The following is a 19,054-nucleotide window of genomic DNA, read 5'->3' as shown; positions in this document are numbered from 1 at the left end:
CAGTCCTTCCAGCCCAGCTTACTAGTAACCCCTTTCTTCTCAAGCAATAGTTTAGATGCTGATTTCTGCCATTGAAATTTTTACATTATGCTTCTGCATTCTTATTTTGTTGTTTGGTGACTGCAGATCAGTGAGTGAACTACAAATATGCTTCAGACGAGTCTTGATGAGTAGAGTCACTGAGAAGTATTATCTGTCTGAGGGACATTACAATGTACTTTCATGTTAGAATGTGAGACGGTTTCCTGCATGATTGCATTTTTCACTGGCCTTGGCCTCAACATTTAGAAAGTAGCAAATATTTGGTCAAACAAGCAAACAAAAATTCCTATGTGCAAGCATGACATCACTGCCACTTTATTAAGGAATTCACAGAGCTTTCTCCATCCTGCAGATGCAGGAGAGAGCCATGATATGACCATGGTAACATTTGAAGTAGGAGCAATTCTGCCTTTTGGTGTTCAAAGGAGATTGTGAGTCTCTAATTCTTGGAGTCATACAAGCCACAGAGTCCTAAGGAAGAACACTGGAAGAGCTCTGGTATATTCACTGTTTGCTAGTTACTCCACTGGTACCACCTGCTGCTGGTGCTTGCTGTCACATTTCAGTGCAGGAAAAAACTTCATGCATGATTTTCTTCGATGATAATTATCCTGAAAAAACAGGTCAATCTGCTGTGTTCTCATTCCCTGTAGATCACTCTCATACCTCTCGCCAACTTCTTCAGAGCCATCTCTTTTCTCAGTTTGATTATCTTCTGGTGCAGCTGAGCTATTGTTATGGCTCTATTTTTAGATTCTGGTGATCCCTACTGCTCTTCGTCCTGAGTGCTTTGTCAGCAGGGCCAGCACTAAATCTGAGACACTTTCCCTGACCCACACAGGAACGGTGATGTTAAGAAAATTTCCACTATACTCTAGTTTTCTGCAGACAAAACATGCCCTGCAAGCAGAACGTCTTATCTGACCTTGCCTTAGCTCCTGTTTTTCGAACATAGTTGAAGAACTGCAAAGAAACCAGTCTAATCCAACCAGCTGTACAAAAGTTGTTCAAAGGTAACGCCACAAGAGGTGCAAATCAGGTCCATGAGATGGACCGTTTAAGGCTGGAAGGGAACTATTTCATGCTGCAACGTGGCAAGGGCATTGGTAAAACTAAGAATCTTAGATAGATCTGATTGGTTATGTAAACTAAAGTATTGAATATGTAATACCTTACCTTGGCTTAAAAACTGTAACAAAAAGCTACTCGGGATCCCTTCTTGTGCTTTCAGCCAAGAAGCATCTTATTACTAGCAATAAAAATTAGCAGCTTAGAAATCTGACTCTTGCTGCTCATTACCAGTGCCCACAAACAAGCAAAAGAGAAAAGATAATTTTAACAGTGGAGATTTTATGCACAGATTTACAGTGTAGGATCATCTCACTTTTGGTGGGCAATCACATTTTAGCCCTGCAGGGATCTGGTATCCACTATGTTTTTTAACAGAGGAGGTCTTTAACAGAGTAAGGTTTATACACACACCTTTGAGGTTGTCCAGTCAATCATATCTGTTATACATGGGCATGAGTGTGATTGCACTTGCCAGCAGGATCCAAAATGTAAATACGTGCTAACCTGCACTTGTGGCCAGCGTGTGGCAATACTTAGAAGTGTCTCCTTGCACATAAGCAGGACAGTAGGTGTGTGAGTGTATATGCATATGTCTGTGAGATACAGGCCCCGTCTGTGATCACACCTGCCACTGAGGCAGGACTCATGTCACCTAATAGTAGCTACCTGAAAGCCAGACATTTAGTGGGAGCAAGTTATCCAGACTTCTATAGTGTGAAAATGCAAACTCCTCTAGAGAGTGATCCATCCAGTCTTGGACATCCAACTTAGGAAAGAGTGCTAAGCTTGGCAAGGTGGCTCTAAAGGGAGCCAATCAGACTTGCTTAGACTAGATATTTAAGGCAGCAAAAGATAAGTGAGACAAATCCTACCCAATATTCCTACAAGAAGACAAGGGTAAGATTCTAGCCTGGACCTCTTGCTTATGTCTTTCCTTCTGACATTTTTGGGAGAGCTGAAATGTTTGCAGCTTTTTCACACATATTTTGTGTTGTTGAGGATCCACAGCAAGACGCAGTTGCTACTTTGTCAAATCCAATGACAGTGCAGAAATAATCGATCACATTTCCTGATATTTCAAATCTGAACAGGGAGAGAAATTCAGATTTAGTTGCATTCCTGATTCAGCTTGATGAAAAGAGACTGTTGCAAGACAATCAATGTCACTTTCATGAAAGACAGAGAGGTACCTGGCCTTACTACTAAGGCATGTCATTGTCTGTGGGGCTGGAGGTTGCCTCACCGGACACTCCCCCTCTCATTCCTTAATTTTCTTCCCCAATCCTCAACAGAGATATCTAGGCTATGCTTTCTCATCCAAAGACCTTCCTTTCTCTGGTACCCTCCATTTATTGGTGCTGAGACTGGACAGTCTCTCCTCTCTGTCTGTATATCCTTTCCCTCCCCACCAGAAGTCCATCTAGGCAGAGGATTCCTTCCCCAGCAGAACTACAGCTAAGATGTGTCCTCCCATCCCCTTCTGATTTGACATGCCAGTATTCCCATGTGCCCCGCTCATGTGCTCCCTTGAACGGTCATAGGGCACTACTGTGGCACCTGAATCTCAAGGAATCAAGTTGCTACAACTTGCAGTCCCTGATTTTGTTTGTACTCCCCAGTAGGCTCTGTTGTTTGCCCTGGAGTCTTTGTGACTGTTTCCAGATGTTTGTCACAGAAATTTGCTGAAGTAAACTTACATGTCTGTGCGGTGCTCTGCATTGTTAATCCACCTCCACTTCTTCTCTCTGTTGGAATACTTGAGACTAAGTAAATAGTAATGACCTTTTGACTGTGAAAAAAGATACTCCTAGAAAGAAAATGAACATTGATAATACATCCAAGTTACATCTTCTTCAGCCGAGGTACACAGAAAGCTTAGTGCTAAGTATCCTGCAGAAAATAAATGGTGTGCAACCAGCCATGTCATATCCTTCCACAGCTTCAAAGACTGAATTCTTCTATTTAGAAAAGTTCTTACTTAATCTCACTTCCCACTTCCTGGGGTTAGCAATGGATTAACTAGAAGACTACACCCATGGTACTGCTAAAGCAATGTAGTTATCCAGCTGTGACTCACTAGCTGGAGATTTTTATATTGTGATTGTGATGGGAAGGCTTTTTCAGTTTTGTTCAAAGCCCTTCTCTAACAAAAGTGTCTGTTTGATTTGCTTGGTCTTTGTTTGTATGTTAAATGCATTTAAAACAGAAGTCAGGTAGGAAGAGAGTTTGCTCCTTCCTTTGGGAGCACGCCTGAGGAAGAAAGTTTCCAGATGCAAGATTTCAAGCACCAAGATACATCTCATTGTGAAGGTCTTTACCATCTTACAGAGGTGCTCCGTGTGTATTACTGGCAGTGGCTTATAGGCCCCCAAAGGCATATAGCATGAGAAGACACAACTCTAACTCATAACCCTTTGGCGTAAAAGTCAAGCAATCCTATAAGCAGTCCCACGAATTTAGATCTCACCAGTTCTTCCTTGTTGTTGATGATCACCAGGTCTGAATCCATTTCCTTACATTCCTGGCGATAGGTGTTCCAGTCTTTTATGTCCCTGCTCTGAGAAAAGAAGTAGCATTTTTTCCTGTTTCTTATCCAGCCTGAAGGGCAGCCTGCAAGAGGGAAGAACAGGGGTGGAAAAATACCTATTCATCCTAATGAAAGTATTCCATTGTAAAAGAGAGATAAGAAAGTAATTTAGAGCCAGGAAACTACCCGTTCAGTACTGCTCATTAGTTAGTTAGTTAGTTAGTTAGTTAGTACTGCTCATAGTGCTGCTACCAGTTCAGTCACTGGACCAACAGGGATCCCTGGCAGTCTCTGTAGTTAATACCAGCCCAAGAGTCACTAGGGATGAGCCAGAGCAGTAAAATCAAAGATATCATAATGTAACCTTTTGAACCTTTGCTCAGGAAGTAAAGAGGAAAGGTTGGAGGAAGACACAGCTTTCAATTTTCAAACATCTTTTTTGCTTGCTGCAAAATCCAGCAATACTGATGTTATTGAGAGAAAGAACATTTCTCTCCATTGCCAGGCGGCATACAGAGGAACTGAGAATGCGACCTGCAAAGAGGAATACGGTACCATGGAAGAAGAGAGTATGTGATAGTTTAGCTGCTTATCCAGCAGCTCCTAAATAGCAAAAGGGAATTACACTTAGTTAAAATGCTAAGAATAGAGGGGCATTTGATAAAGCGGTTTGAGCACATTGATCCATCATACTCACTGTAATGCTGTGATACCAAAGGGAATGTTATATTCATGTCCACATACATGTTCACTTCAGTCATTGGCTCCTCTGCACTAGCATGGGGGGAGCAAATCAGATCTCCCTCCTCTTGAAGCAATGATGCAGTGCTGACCAAATACTAGTTTTAAAGAAGATGAAAATGTGGAAAGTCCCTGCTTGGCCTTGAGAGCTCATCATGTGATTGCACAGAATAAGGTCTTTTATTTCTGAGAAGTTAGATTTTTTGTTTGTTTGTTTGTTTGTTTTCCTGAACAGAGTCTAGAATTTCCCTAAAAAAAAAATCTTGAAAACTGGGTTTTGAGTGATAGAGGATTACCTACCTATTGTCTCTTCAGAGGTGGTGGAGAATGTTTCTGAGTGACATGGGCTGCTTGTGGTTGGAAGGACTGAAAATGAGATGGCAATTTCTGCTATGAATGGCTGACCATTTTCCTGTATCTATCAAAGTTCTCTAGATACCCTGCAGCAGGTGGGAACCTCCCTCCCATCCTCCCTCCCCCCCCACCCCAACACCTTTGCCTCGTCTTTCTGCTCCTCCACTGAAAAGAAAGAAAATCAACTGTGGTAACATACTATGGACCAGATTTCCAAAAAGCCTGATTTCCAAGTAGCCGCAAATGTGATGCATGGTATATTCATAACTAAAGCAGTAAGAATCAATAATCATCCAGGAGAGATCAGTGCTCAAGCCAACCTGTTCTTGATTAAGCATAGTTCCACTCAGCTGGGAGCTGCTGTCACTGCTTGCTCCTACCCTAAATCCAAATGGGGTGAGATACTCAGGTGGAGCAAACCTGCGCCTCATCTGGAAGCTGATCTAACACTGTGGCTCCCCTAGACCGGAATGAAACAATGGTGTTCAATATACATTTTAATACAGATGCCAAGGCCAAAATAGATTTGATTTACCTCTTTCTTCCAACATAGTGGCTTTGGGAGATTCTTGTTCTTCAGAAGGCTTCTGGCTCCTTAAAACTGAAAAATATAAGACTACAGTCTGTGAATGTCACTTTAGAACATTAATGCAAATGCTCAACAGGAGGCAGCTATCTCTTCTTATTGACCAGTATGAGAGCAAGCATCCAAAAAGGGGACTGTAGAGAGAGGCTTATTGCCTTGTTCTTATTATCCAATGACTAGCTAGAATGCATGAATCTATCAAGGAAAAAATGAAAAAAAGACATTTTCAGAAGGGTGAAGAAAGTGACTGAGGCCTCAGATGGGCTAAATTTGTGCTTAGATTACTGAACAGGGTCATGTGATTTTTGTGTATTTTTCATGACAACTTAGGCCTTTGGTTTTATCAGTGTTGGAAACCCCCAAGAGTTTTGACCATCCTGAAAGCCTGGAGTTCAGAGATCACTCAGAGTTATTAAATTGTCCAGAACTAAGTACAAGGATGCATTTTTGAGATTATTTTCAGTTGAACAATGAATAGATGAATAATAGCTGCAAGGAAACAATACAGTAAAACTTTTAGGGGTAGAATTCGTACACTTGAAACCAGAGTAGATAAATTACTTTAAACAAATAAACAAAAAAAAATGAGAAGAAAGCTTTCTTAAAGAAAGCTTTAAGAAGCTTGTACCAGAACACCATGGAGCATGATAGAACTCACATCTCTGCAAACTTCATACTCCAGAAAAATAATAAATAAAATATAATAATAAAGGGAGGACTTGCTTAAAGCAGTAAGCTTAAAAGGAAGATGAGGGAGAAGGAGCGGAGCGGCAGTTAGGTGAACAGAAACCCATCCTTTTCTGGGCATTGAAAATTGGTAGTGAGAGGATGGATTATTAGCCCGGAGCTTCCAAACTGCAGCTGTCGAGAAGGGAGGTGGCAATCCTGAGCCCTTGCTTTCTTGAGGCAGCACCACTTCCCCAGTACCTATACTCCCTTACAGGTCCAAGATCTGCAGTACAGTGGGAACAATAGCTGTGAAGATGTTTGTCCCGCTGAAATGTAGTCGTAACTAAGCCAACGAGAAGTAATTGGTGAGTATGAGAGATCAATGCCTCCGTTACAGAGAACCCCTTTTTGCCTCGTACTCACCTCTAGCAAAAAAGGGTTATTTTATCATATCTCTAGCAAAAATAGCTTGTTTTATCATAAACATAGTGTCTCCTCTTCCAATAGATGCTTTGTAGCCAAATTTTTATTGACAAAAATCCTCAGGAGTGTTTGTGTCTTTATCGAAGATCTTTTCAGAAAATAACAGTGGAGAAAGGTATTTATTTCCCTAAGAAACAAGGAATACTAGCAAGGCAAGGTTTTAAGGAAAGAAAATACTTTTTACTCGACTAACTTTTACATCTTGTGAAAAATCAACCTGATCATCTTTTAACATGTGGGGATTTTTTTTAACAACTCCATCTCAAGTAAGTCTTTTTAGCCAAAATGGGATAACTTTTAGCCCTATGGCAGTCACAAAGGGAAAAAAAAAGGTGGTATCATAAAACATATCACTTCTCCCCACAAATCTTGATTCAGTTATGTCTGAAGATAGAGCATGATGATTTTAGAAATATTGCTACCAAAAATGTCGAGAACAGTTTCAAGGACTATCAGAGACTCCAAACTGAACAGTGACTTAAATGAATCCTAATTTCTGTATAAGGAATTAATCAACTCCTTCACTAAGCCTAGAGCCACATAGTGATACCAGACAGTGATCATCAGTGAGTAAAAGGAAATAATTGAGGTATAACAGTATTATTTTGAGAAATAATTTGAGAAATAATTGTATTTACTTTCCCACACAACAGAGCCACTGGACCAAATTCCTCTGTTCTGTAGTTGTGGACTCTGGCATTGGAAAAATCATTTTTAGAGAAACAGAGGTCTAATTTAACAGCTACTATAACAATATTGTCATAGTACTCTTTTACAAATGGTTGAAGTACGGACTGCAAAAGCCACTGAAGACTAGGAAAGCACTCTGCCTGGGGAGTTGTACTTATGTACATTTCTTTCCCTGATAACAAGCAAGAACTCAACTTTTAGAGTGGTGAGAAGGAAGTTTCACTGTCACACCTATAACATTGGTCTGAATATCTTAAAGGAGATTTCAGAATTTCACAGGGCTGATGGTCCCCCACATTTGGGGCCTAAACTTACAGCAAATGCTGACAGTGCATGATACTATTTCTACGCTATAATTTGCAGTTCAGGAAGACATCAAAAGGAGGTCAATGGAAGTATAACTTTACTGAGACTGAATTATATGATGTACTCTGTTCCTTTTAGGGATGAACTACTGATATCTTAGTATAGGAGAAACTGTTTTTTAGATATCAGTATCAAAACCTCAAGGAAAGACACATGTCTGAATATTTGAAAATAAAGTTTCTTAAAGCTCTAGTGTATAAAATTAGATCCAAGCTTATATACAATGAGATATATGATAAAATATATGTTTTAGAGTACTCAGAGTATAGAATATTAAAATAGATAACTTAATCATCACAGAAATAATAAGGATCAGGAAGATGAGAAGCAACCATATGTTTAGAAGAAGGGGAAAAAGAATTCACTCTTCAGGAAAAGTTCTCAAAAATGTAATATGAACAAATATAAAGGACTATTTTATTTTAGTGGATGAAGATGCTATTTTCGCATTACACCCTGCGCCCTCGGGTGTACACTCGAAGTACTATTTGTACAGATTCCCTGAATTCCCTAATATACAATATTCATGATACCTAGTATAATTTTAAAGCATATATTTCTGTGAAAAGCATACTGGTATGCATTACAAAAACAAACAGCACTCCACGAGTTCTACCAGATGGAAATCAGTTTACAACACACAAATGGGGGCTTGAGATTTTCTCATAAGATATTGACATCTACACCTGAAATATGCCTGAGAGATTCGGAGAGCAACATTACTGAAGGCATTTCAAAGGTGCTGAAACCTAGCAAAGCAACAATATCGATTTTCTAATTTGAACAACCTAACACTGTGTCCTTTATGCTGCTTTATTGATATGCTAATTGGAAACATCAAGGCTTTCTTTGCCTTTCACTTAATCCCTAGAGTAACAGTGAAAAATAAAACAAAAAGGTCAGTTGAAAATTATGTCTTTTTCATGCATGTATTTATATACATGTGTGTCTCTTCATACTGGATATCATCTCCTGGTTTCAGAAAAGAGCAATAGGAAGGCAAAAGTTAATTCAAGTAACTTTTGAATCAAAGTTTAACCTACCTATTCTTGAAAGACTAGAACATGAATTACAAAGACAATTTTTTTATTTACAAACAGAGTAATTTTCTCTCAAGAAGAAAGAAAATAATCTTACACTACTATAAACTTTATAAAAATACCTGGTCAAGTTGAACTGACTAAAACTGCTGTCCCATTCATCAACAGAAATGAAAAATTCATTCTGTCCTAAATTTCCCTGCAGAGCTCTAGTATGATGGAGTAATATCAAGAGGTGACAGTTTAGTTTATTTAAACAATTTGTTTCTTTTATGACTGTTTATTTGGCAAAACAAAATCAAAAGGCAACTTCATATAAAATTAAAACTTAGAAATAAATAAACAGTCAAAATGACAACAGTTTTCACTTGAAGTACAAATTCTTTCTTTAAATGTACTTCTATTGAGATTAAAAAACCAATTTGATCTGATTTGTCCCAGTAACTCAAGTTTCTTAGGGGTATTTTTTTGGTACATTGAGGCAGGAATGAAAGGAAGCGAGGTCTGAATACTAATCTAATGATTATACTAATCTAATGATTAGTATCTAATACTAATCTAGTCTAATGAATACTTATTCAACTCCTGATTTAAAACTCTATTAAATGCTTGTGATTTAGGCGTGCTACGTTGAGAGTTTTTTGAATTGTGGCTTTCTTGAGGTATTTTACTTTTTATAAGAGTAAGAGCACTATCAGACATCTATCCTTTACTCTGTGCCTTAAACAAATAATCTTTGACTACTCCCCCAACTCTCTCTTTTTTAAGTTCTAGTCATTTCATGGATCCAGGTTTATAGCAGGTCTTCATAAAGAGTTTTTCCAAGTGCATCTCAAAACATATAACCATACCTGATATTTAAAAATGATTCCTTGAACTTATACAAAGGAAGGTACTGTGTGGCCCTTTTAAAATTTGTTCTGTCTAATGGACATCAGAGATAAAAATATTTTCTTTTTTAAAAAATATATCTTTTTACTTAGTTCAAAGATTGTTATGAACTCAATCATATATATGCAGAGAGGGTAGTACTAGGCCTTTACTAGAGTAAAATGCAAACAAATTCCTTTAGGTTGTGACTTAGCTACCTCTTTCAAATGTGCTTTCCTTCACATTTATTTAGAGATTTTTGGTGTTATGGACCTCTTGGTGATATAATATAAGATCATCTCTTTCAAATACTTTCATGGATAATAATTATAGTACTAATAGATATTATCCTCTTTTTACTTGTTTTTTCCAAAACATTTGTATAACTAATGACTTATGGTTTTAATGTTGTCAATCTGATCATTGAGTTTTTGGCTTTTTTCTTTGTAGTTTTAAAATTTCACACCATTCAACTCCTTTAGAGATTCCCTCTCATGGCTGCAGTTAGCTAAAAACTACTTCACTTTGCCTTCAAACTAGCCTTCTATTGCTATTGGTTTTGGATGTCATGACTTAGATCTTAGTTACTGGGTGAGAGTCACAAACGAATTGCGCTACTGATATTTTTAGCAGAACTTACACATCAGTATCAGCCCCAAACCTAAGACCAGGAGGAAGAGGACTATCATAGCAATCAATACAGCAACACATGTTCTGGAGCAACAGCTTTTACCTGCAGACAGACAGAAAAGATAAATTTTAGGGCAACAACTAAGAAAGGAACTCTATGTCTTCCAAGTTTAAGAAAAGACTCCCCTCATGTTTCCTCATCAGGCTCAAACTGAAAGAACCCTTCCAGGTTATGCAAAACCCCTCAGTGCTGTCCCTCCTAATGCTTGTTCTTCTTGTGATACAATGCAGACGCATTTTTTTTTTCAGGACAGGTGTTCAACCATTCTGCCACTGCCTAGAATACTTTGTTAAATTCTGCTGTACTTAATACTAGAGTATTGCTCTCTAGGCTACTTATCCACACTCTCTGTGGAATACTGTGGAAGCAAAACCAAGTCAGCCTGCTAGATAAAAGTACTGTCACATGATACTGCACAACATAGCTTATTTTCCAGAGCAATTGAACTTTCTTTTTTTTTTTTTTTTTTTTTCTCCCTCCTCTTTTGACTCTCCCTTACGGATTTTCTGATTTTCTGTTCAGGATTTACTTCAAGAAGATCCTTGAATTATTCATTAGTCTGCCACCTCAGTGGATACTGGCTGGGTGCTGTAGAGCACTGGCAGTTCCAAGAAGGACATATAAAATACTCAGTGGCTGACTGGACTTATCAGAGATTGAATTAGAAGGTAAAGGAAAGCTTTCCTGCTTTACATTTCTGCTAGAGTATTTACTTACCCCTTCTGCTGTCTTTGCTGTTCATGATCTCTGCTTGACCAGTGGGACCTGAAGCACAAATTGAGGTTATTCCTGATATTACCCCTAGCTCTATAAAGTAAATTGTTTTACATAAAGGAGGAGGCCATCCTTAATCTTCATCCTAACTGCAATCAGTGTGTAGTCTGTCCTGTGTGCTTGCTTGTCTGGTAACCTCATTTTCACTCCTACCTTTCATTGCTAATTAAATTAGCAAAATACTAAGAAGTTGTCATCCTTGGTATTGTATTAAACTAGACCAATTTTAAACCAGTCTTTGCAAGGAAGGGTGAAGAAAGTGCAGAGAAACACTGTCCTATCAGGTTTTCTCCCTGAAGAGGTTTGGTCAGCAAGTGATTCCACTCTGAAAATGTTTTGATTCCACTATTTCATATATGCAGGAAAAGCAACATGTTGATTTTACTGATATAACGTCGCTACCAACAAGACTGGGAAGTGTAGAGAGAAGTTTTGGTGGCAAAATGGAAGCTTGTAGAAAGAAAGTTGATGACCAGGAATTCTGAGGCAGCAATTCCTGAAAGATCCCCAGAGTCCCACACAGGACTGGAGGGAGAACTGATAAGGTAGTATTTTAATGTCTTGCTGAGAAGATGCGGTAAGGAGCCCGGTTTCTGATTCTTCAGCAATTTGGGACTCTTCCAGGGCAAAGTGCCCAAACAGGACACTTGATCTTGACTAGGAACAGACTTCCTCTTAATGAAAAGGGAGCCAAGGTGCTGCATCTAAAATCTGGAAGGCTTTTAGTAACTTTTAAAACGAAGAAGTGGAAGCTGACAGGGGCGGAAGAGCGGTATAGTGTGATGTTACCTTGTAAGATGTATCCTCAAGAGAAGGAGAGATCAGAGAATGAAAATAGTCACGTAGAAAATGGAAAACAGACCGTCATTTTAAAAGAGTGTTAAGAAGGAAACCAAAGCTATGGAACACCTGCTTCTATGCTTGTAGCAGAAATCAGACAATTAAGATGGGAAGACCTGGAATATCCAGCCTTAGGCTAAGACACTCAGGGCTCAGGTGCCTAAAAATGGCTATCTGGTGTTATCTGAGATGCCCTCAGGTATCTGAGATAGCTGCACGAGTCTGGCAAGTGTCACACAGGACCTACAGCAAATTTGCATCCTGAAGCCAGACAGAACATCCGAACACTTTACAAATGACCCCGGCCACCTGTGGTTCAGTAACTGAATAGCACCCAAACATACTAGGTAGTCTGGGAAGTGGATGAGAGGGAAGGAGTCCTCATACTACCGGAATAAAATAGGTACAGGGTAGATGGAGTGCTAATGGGTAAAAGAGGGCAATTTCATAAAGGAGAAGAAGCTTATTAAAAAGAAGCTAAATAGGACTGCTAAGAGAGAATGAAATCCTTAGAGGATATCTTACTTAAGGATATCATCCCAGCCACACATGGCTAATACAAGCCACTTACTAAGAAAGGTTTAAGAACAGGTGAAAGAAAGCTGACAGAGCTATCAGGAACAGATCATTAGGAGTAAGAAGGCATCTCTCCAAAGCTATCAAATGAAGAAAATAGAAAGTACCAGAAATCTTGGGAGATTAAAGATTAAATACTAAAAAAATAAAAACAAAACAAAACAAAAAATTAGATCCAAGAAAATCTAAGAAGTAAAAGGCATCAGAATTACCACTAAACCTGTCTTCAAACATATTAAGAGCAAGGTGCCTTACTGGAGATCTATAAGCCAGTGAATGATCAGGGTATCTAGGAAGCACTCAGAAGATAAAGGCCATAGCAGAGAAGCCAAAGCAATCTTTCGTACCAGTGCTGACTGAGTAAGAACTGAGTAGATCTCCCATTTTAGGACATGAATTACTAATGCTGTTTTGTAATCTCTCTCTTAAAGCTCTCTTTGCACCCACGGACTAGAAGGAAGCGCATCTGATGTGAATTAAACATAAATAGATAAACAAGGCTCCAGAGGAGATCTATGAGCTTCAGGACTGTTATCCTGATGGCTGTACCAGGAAACACGGTGGGAACTACAACAAAACATGGAATTAGTGAATGAATATGGTGAAGCTGGAAGATTCAGGCGGGCTTTTGTATGGGAAGTCTTTCCTACAACTGCTTTGAATTCTCTGGAGGAGTGAACTAGCACATGAACTAAGGGGATTTCAAATAGCTTTTGATAATGTCCTTCAGCAGAGGCACATGCGCCATGGGAAAGGGGGAAGGTCCTGGCATGGATAAATAATTGGTTAAAAACTAGGGAGCAGAGAGAAGGATTCAATCATCAGTTCTGGTAACAGAAGAAAGTCACCAGAGGAATTTCCCAGGGGCCTGTGCTGTGATCTGCTACTCAGCTGGTTCCTGAACACTTTGGAATGGGCTCTGCAGCACTGTGAGGATTTGCTGATGACATATGGATATCCAAGGTGCCAAATACAAAAACAGATTTCCCAGAATTCCATAATTTCTTGGCAGACTGAGCAGCTGGGCTACACAATAGCAGATGAGGTTCGGTGGAGGCAGATATACACAAGCTACATGAATAGGAGTTGAGATCAGCAGACCCAACTGCACATACAAAATGATGGGCTCTGAGATGACCTGACAGTGGATTCTTTGGACTCATGAAAATATCAGCTCAGTGCTCCATAATGGTCAAAAAAACCAAGTCACATGTTAAGAATCATTCAGAAATGGACAAAAATCACGGATAGTCAGTCTGCCACTTGAATACTGCATGCAATTCTGCTACCCTTGTTTCAAAGAGCCTATGGGAAAAGGTTCAGAGGAAGGAAGCAAGGAATAACTGGGTAGACTAGGGCTCTTCAGTCTGGTAAAGAGATGACTGAGAAGAGGCTGTGCATAAAATCCTTAGTGTAATGGAGACCTTGGATAGAGTTAGCTGCTTATGCTCTCTTCCAGTGAGCATCAAATGAAACTAATAGGAGGCCATCTCAGAACAAAACAAAAGCAGCTGGTTCTTCATGTGATGTGTAGCAGAACTGTAAACCCCCTTGCCAAGAGATGTTGTGGAAACTAAGGATGTATATGGACTTAAGGGAAGATTGGACAAGTTTGTAGAAGAAAAATCCACTGAGAGTAAGTTAGTAGAAACATATCAATTTCAGGAAATCCCTGAGTGGCTGGACATATGCAACAGTATTAGGGGGAGTATCATATATGCCTATCCTCTTCTTACTCATCTCTAGCTGTTCACTCACGCCCACTGCTGGAGATAGGTGCTAGGCTAGGTCATTGTTTAGTCCGGCCCAAAACAGCCTTGGGTTCTTATTGGCAGCGAAACCAACAAATATTTAGTTGCATATATCCAACACAACAACTGCCTCCTGCTCTGGCTAAATAAAGCAGACATCCATATCTTCTTGTCTCCTATATGTCTTTATATCAATATATTTGGGGAAAATAAGGAATGGATTCTTCTCTTTTCATTGTTTAAATTCAGGTCAATTTAGCAAATAGCTAAAAACTTACCATGCACCTTGTAGCTAGCTACAGCACTTGTGTCTAGGGATTTAACTTTCACTTCTACATATATAGAATCTAGAAACAAGCAAAAAAACAGCATAGAATAAAGAAGAGGAACAACTCAAGCGCAACAAAGCATCTGAAATGATAAGAAATGATAAACACTTGGCAGCAACTGTTGTAATTTATGTGATCGTGTTCCACTGTGCTGCAGTAGTATTGTCCATTGCATTCAAAGTTCAGCGAACCTGCTATAGGCAGTAAAAAAAATGTTTTATCTTCAGTTCAATGCAGACAATAACAGAGGAGACATGGGCCGTAAAACATGGGTGAGGCATGGGTGTAAAAAGTGAGGAGCATGATGTTGCAATTTTATAAAACAAGCAAAATCATCCTGATGCATAGCATTGAGCCCCTTCTTTCCTATCACTAGAGTTAACATCCTCTGTTAACTTGAATGCATTCTCCTGGCGTATGGAAGGAATTTCATTCCTTTGAAAATATTTGCATTTGATCCCAGGGAATCCAGTATCAGAGACAAAATAGCAAACTGGAGGAAAAAGAAAAGAAGACAGAAGCCAGAATTTGGCTCCTTGATATGATATGTATACTCACTGGGAGATATAGTGCACAGATACATAAATGCACACAGGAAAAGATCTGATAAGAGTGTTCCAGAAAGGCACAAATAGAGAAATAGAAAAATGCTATTAAAAATTGCATAAAAGCTGTAAGTAGGTGTACATTGGTTAAATTATAAAGAAAATGGAAATTTTAGTCTGTAGCATCTATTGCAGCTGCAAGACAATTTAGTGGAGTAATCTGTTAAAAGAGGTGATGGAAACTATGTTTCTTGGGACAGTAGAAACCCAAACTCAAATTAGATGGCAAGGGATCACACTTTATACAGAAGAAAGGCACAGGATGGCAAGCAATGGGTACTACTATTTCTGTCAAAGAGTTAGGAAGGTTAACAAGAAAAGGAAGGAAAAAGAGAAAGAAACACAGAGATAGGGTATACAATGTCCATTATTTTGGGATGTAATTTTATGCAGGTGTAGGAAAAATGGTGCAAAAGTTTATGGAACAATTTCTACTGCTTTAAAGCAAGGCAAGGCTTAGGTCAGAATTTTGTAAAATCATTTATACTAAATCAAACTAAATCTGTCCATGAAACTTTGTATGCTAGATTTATTAAATGAGTAGTGTGTTCAGACAAGACCAACAAGAAAAAACCCTCAAGTAATGCCTGCTATACTCAGTAAGAAGAACGAGGTTACAAATAACGCTACTTCAAACCACAAAAACGTTTAGAACTCAAAGCCATTATCAGCTTACTGTAAGAATCAGTGTCTGCTGTATGAGGACATGCTTGGTTCAGATTCAAATGGTGTGGAGTAATCTGCTAAATTTTTAGAATTCACTCTTAATCTCACCAAAGACCGCCCTCTCCTCCACCCGCCTTCACCGCACACACTTGAACCTTAACAAACAAATAGTAGATATTATAACAATCCCCTCTATATTAGCAGAAAAGGTTACATGGACATTTACCAGCACATTTTTCACAGCTCTCTTCCCCACATCTCCTTCATCCTTTCGGGGTATTTGGTGCTCCACAGCACATCCAGTCTCTCAAAATGTATAGGAGGGAAGCTGAAGAACACAAAACTCAGTACAGACAAATTGACCTACCTGGGACATGAGTGTCCTCCTGTAATCTGGGCGTGTTTAATTCAGCCACATTCAAGTCAGCATATGTGAGATTTTCTGACATCCTTCTCCCTCCCTCTCCTCCTTTTTTTGTTCCTTGTCACTGTGAAAATGGTAGTGTTGCCTGAGAATGACTCGTAGTTTGCTCGCCTCTCTGCCCTCAAGACGGAAGTTCTAACTCTTTCTGTTCGCTATATAGAAACCAGCAATGAGAGGGGAAGCCTTGTTGTTATTGATCTTTTGATGGCATCTTGTTAAATGGAAGGTTGTGTCGCTGATGTGGTCACCTTTATAGAGAAGTGATTCTAGCATTATTAGTATTTTTGGTTTCTAAATCTCTCCTCGTACATTTTAAAAGGGCAGACTTTATTACATAAAATGTGAAGAAAAAAAGGTACAGTGATTCAGAATTCAGAGCCAGGAAGCAGGGTAAAGTCCTCAGTGTAAAGCTCACAGCACATCACAAGGACCAGGCATTTGAAAGCACAACTGAAAACCCTAGGTTTAGTTTTTGCCCTGAAGGCAAATGGATCTGCCTGGAGAAACCTCCTGTTTTCATTAAGTACAAGGGAGGATGCATGTGGAACTGTGGGGATTCAGTAACACTAGCCTTGCCATGACTTGGCTATGCCATGAATGAGAAGAAATGTGATATATTCCCATAAGAATTTAAAAGGGAAATTATTCAGTGAGAATTAAGATCATGTTACTAACCACAACATAGTGGTCTTGGTAATACGTGTTTTATCTGGGATACAGCTCTGCATGCCTAGAGGCATGGATTCTCTTTGTGAGCTTGCCTTCAAGGCAAATAATTTTTTCTGTCCATGCTTCAGTTTCAGTTAAGTCTATTAATAACTAATAAATGCTCACCAGCCTGATGAGGAAGGAATCCACTCTGTGTGGTTAGTTATCCTCCTAAGCACTCTAATTCATGATGCTTACCTTTAAGTTCAAGGGAGTTTTTACATGGTGTACTAATTATTGTCAAAATAAACACAGACTATGCCTTGTGGAATGTGGGGAGAGAATGTGTTGAAAAGTACCATCATGAAACTTGAAATTTGGATGAGTCATTATGGTGGTACAGAGCACAAGTATCATCATATTTGCTCTCCTCATTCTCATGAATACATTAAAAAAAAGCACCAAAATTGTTCAGGTTTTGTAAAACTGTTAATTCATAAAATTGATATATGACAGAAAAAAATGAATTTAGTGGCATTTGTGCCAGAGTGAGATGTCCGCAAGGAATGTCTGCTTATCCAATGATATGTAAGATGGAATTTTGTGATGATCTTCACAGACAAAATGTGACTCCACAGGAGAACTCACACAAAATAGTGCTCTGCATCAGCAGTCAACACAGAGATCATTTGTATTTTTAACAGTCATGGATGTCATTAATAGAAGCCTATGAAGGGAGTTGCCTTGCAATAATCTGTTCACTGATCATTGAGTGGTACTCATGGAGACGCCCATCTGACTTGCAGTGATTGTCATTAAGATTGAAACCTTCCTAACAAATAGAGTCAAACCTCATAAGAGCTATCACAGAAGATTTTTGGAAAGGCAAGGAATCAAACTGACTAGATCATTAATGGATAAGGATAGCTGCTCTTGGTGAGTTCCAGCATTTCACTAAAACTCTCTGAGGCAAATATGGGGAGGTGACAGTAGCTTATATGATAACGAAAACTGAATAAAATACAAAAATGTGCAAATCTGTAATCCTCTCCATCTCAATGTACAGATGAGAGGTTACATCAGCCACAATATGCCCTTTCATAAAAAAGGAAGTACTGATGAGGCCTTGACCCATCTTCATTTCATCCTGAACTTCATTCAGAGCCATTCTGATCTCCATTTTGGGACATAAAATGAGGAAGTAAAGACGTGAAGACAGGTTGTGCCAATTTAAGGAGAGGGAGTTAAAACATACCACATATGAGTATGTACTGTGAAAATCTAAGACTTATTCTGGGAGGATGGTTCTTGAAATGGCTATTAAAGACAGACCATGAAGAGGAGGATGAAAAACATGGTGCAAAGAGAGAGAGATCTGTTTTCATGATAGGCTGGCACACAGCTGCGATTAACAGAAGTCTGGCAAGGTTACTAAATCAAGCAGAAAGCTTGGTTTTAAAGAACATCGTTAATTTTTTCTTGTGGTTTAGCCCTTTCTTCCCTATGTGCTCTACTTTGGTAATTAATTCTACTTTTGCATTGTAATCTTCTTTGCCATCTTTGCCTTTTAAGGAGTTCTTCCTATTTTACTCGGTCCCTGCAGCTGAAAAGCTTGCACTGGTTGTATACGGTCTGTTAATATGATCTACCAATATAGAAAAACTGCTTCAGTTAATGCGGGTGCTGTTCAGAGAAAGAAGGAATTCTGTAAAATAGAAAAGTGAGAAATAGTTTTAACTGATTCGTAATTTTGTTCTCTTCTTCTGTCAGTCATGCTCTCAGGAGGTCTGAACTTACTACAGTTGCAATGGCAGCTTGCAAAACGGGATGCAGAACTCAAAAAGTAGCCGTGTTCTGCCATTCGCAGCTGGCTATGCCATGCTATAAAGCTGTTTCAGCTTTTCTGTGGAGCATCTCAGTATACATTACCAGTCTAGTGAGACTAAGGAGCTTGCTCTTTGCCCATGAAATCTTTCAGAGTCAGTTATCTCTTGGTGTCCTGAAATACTTTCACTGCCTACTTTTACTTTACTGCCTGCTTTCTGTGAATTCATTCATGTACACGACTTTTTATGTCGAACTACCAGCGTCAATGTGCATATGAGTGCATGAGTGGGAAGTAATGCAAAATAACCAACCCAAGACCCCATTCCTCCATTCCTCAGTTCGATCTGCCTCATTATTGAGGTGTTCTTTGTCTCCTCAAGTCACAAGCTTGTGTCACCTGTTTAAAAAACACATGAAAAATGTCGAACCTTAAATGAATGCGAAAAATATGGATGTAGTGTTTTCTCTTTTGTTTCTTTCTCTC

General features: G+C 39.0%; 1 protein-coding gene across 6 annotated transcripts; it reads right to left on the bottom strand.

Moving 5' to 3' along the window:
* Positions 1 to 273: 273 nt before the first annotated feature.
* Positions 274 to 16,318, bottom strand: LOC104144398 (C-type lectin domain family 5 member A-like). Of its 6 annotated transcripts, none has more exons than XM_009675381.2 (9): positions 16,039 to 16,315; positions 14,350 to 14,418; positions 10,848 to 10,895; positions 10,080 to 10,172; positions 5,271 to 5,336; positions 4,682 to 4,747; positions 3,581 to 3,723; positions 2,811 to 2,920; positions 277 to 2,196 (listed from the first exon to the last, which is right to left on the bottom strand). In XM_009675381.2, the coding sequence occupies exons 1-9, from the start codon at positions 16,118 to 16,120 to the stop codon at positions 2,037 to 2,039; spliced, it is 837 nt and encodes a 278-aa protein (XP_009673676.1). In that variant the 5' UTR covers positions 16,121 to 16,315; the 3' UTR covers positions 277 to 2,036. The 6 variants fall into 6 exon arrangements, with proteins under 6 accessions (XP_068810373.1, XP_068810381.1, XP_009673678.1 ...); XM_068954289.1 differs by having other exon boundaries at positions 2,057 to 2,196; positions 2,811 to 2,858; positions 16,039 to 16,317; XM_068954272.1 differs by lacking the exon at positions 10,080 to 10,172 and having other exon boundaries at positions 274 to 2,196; positions 16,039 to 16,317.
* Positions 16,319 to 19,054: the final 2,736 nt, after the last annotated feature.

The sequence above is a fragment of the Struthio camelus genome, chromosome 1 (assembly GCF_040807025.1).
Source record: "Struthio camelus isolate bStrCam1 chromosome 1, bStrCam1.hap1, whole genome shotgun sequence".
Lineage (NCBI taxonomy): Eukaryota > Metazoa > Chordata > Aves > Struthioniformes > Struthionidae > Struthio > Struthio camelus.
Note: the sequence above shows the minus strand (reverse complement) of the source record. Positions and strands in the feature narration are given on the sequence as shown.

Excerpts from the sequence above, each read along its gene's own strand:
- LOC104144398 (XM_009675381.2), bottom strand. The coding sequence starts at position 16,120 with ATGTCAGAAAATCTCACATATGCTGACTTGAATGTGGCTGAATTAAAC. Across the intron at positions 10,173-10,847 it reads CAGCAAAGACAGCAGAAGGG|GTAAAAGCTGTTGCTCCAGA; the intron begins GTAAGTAAATAC and ends GTCTGTCTGCAG. Across the intron at positions 4,748-5,270 it reads CACTATGTTGGAAGAAAGAG|TCCTTCCAACCACAAGCAGC; the intron begins GTAAATCAAATC and ends TCTCATTTTCAG.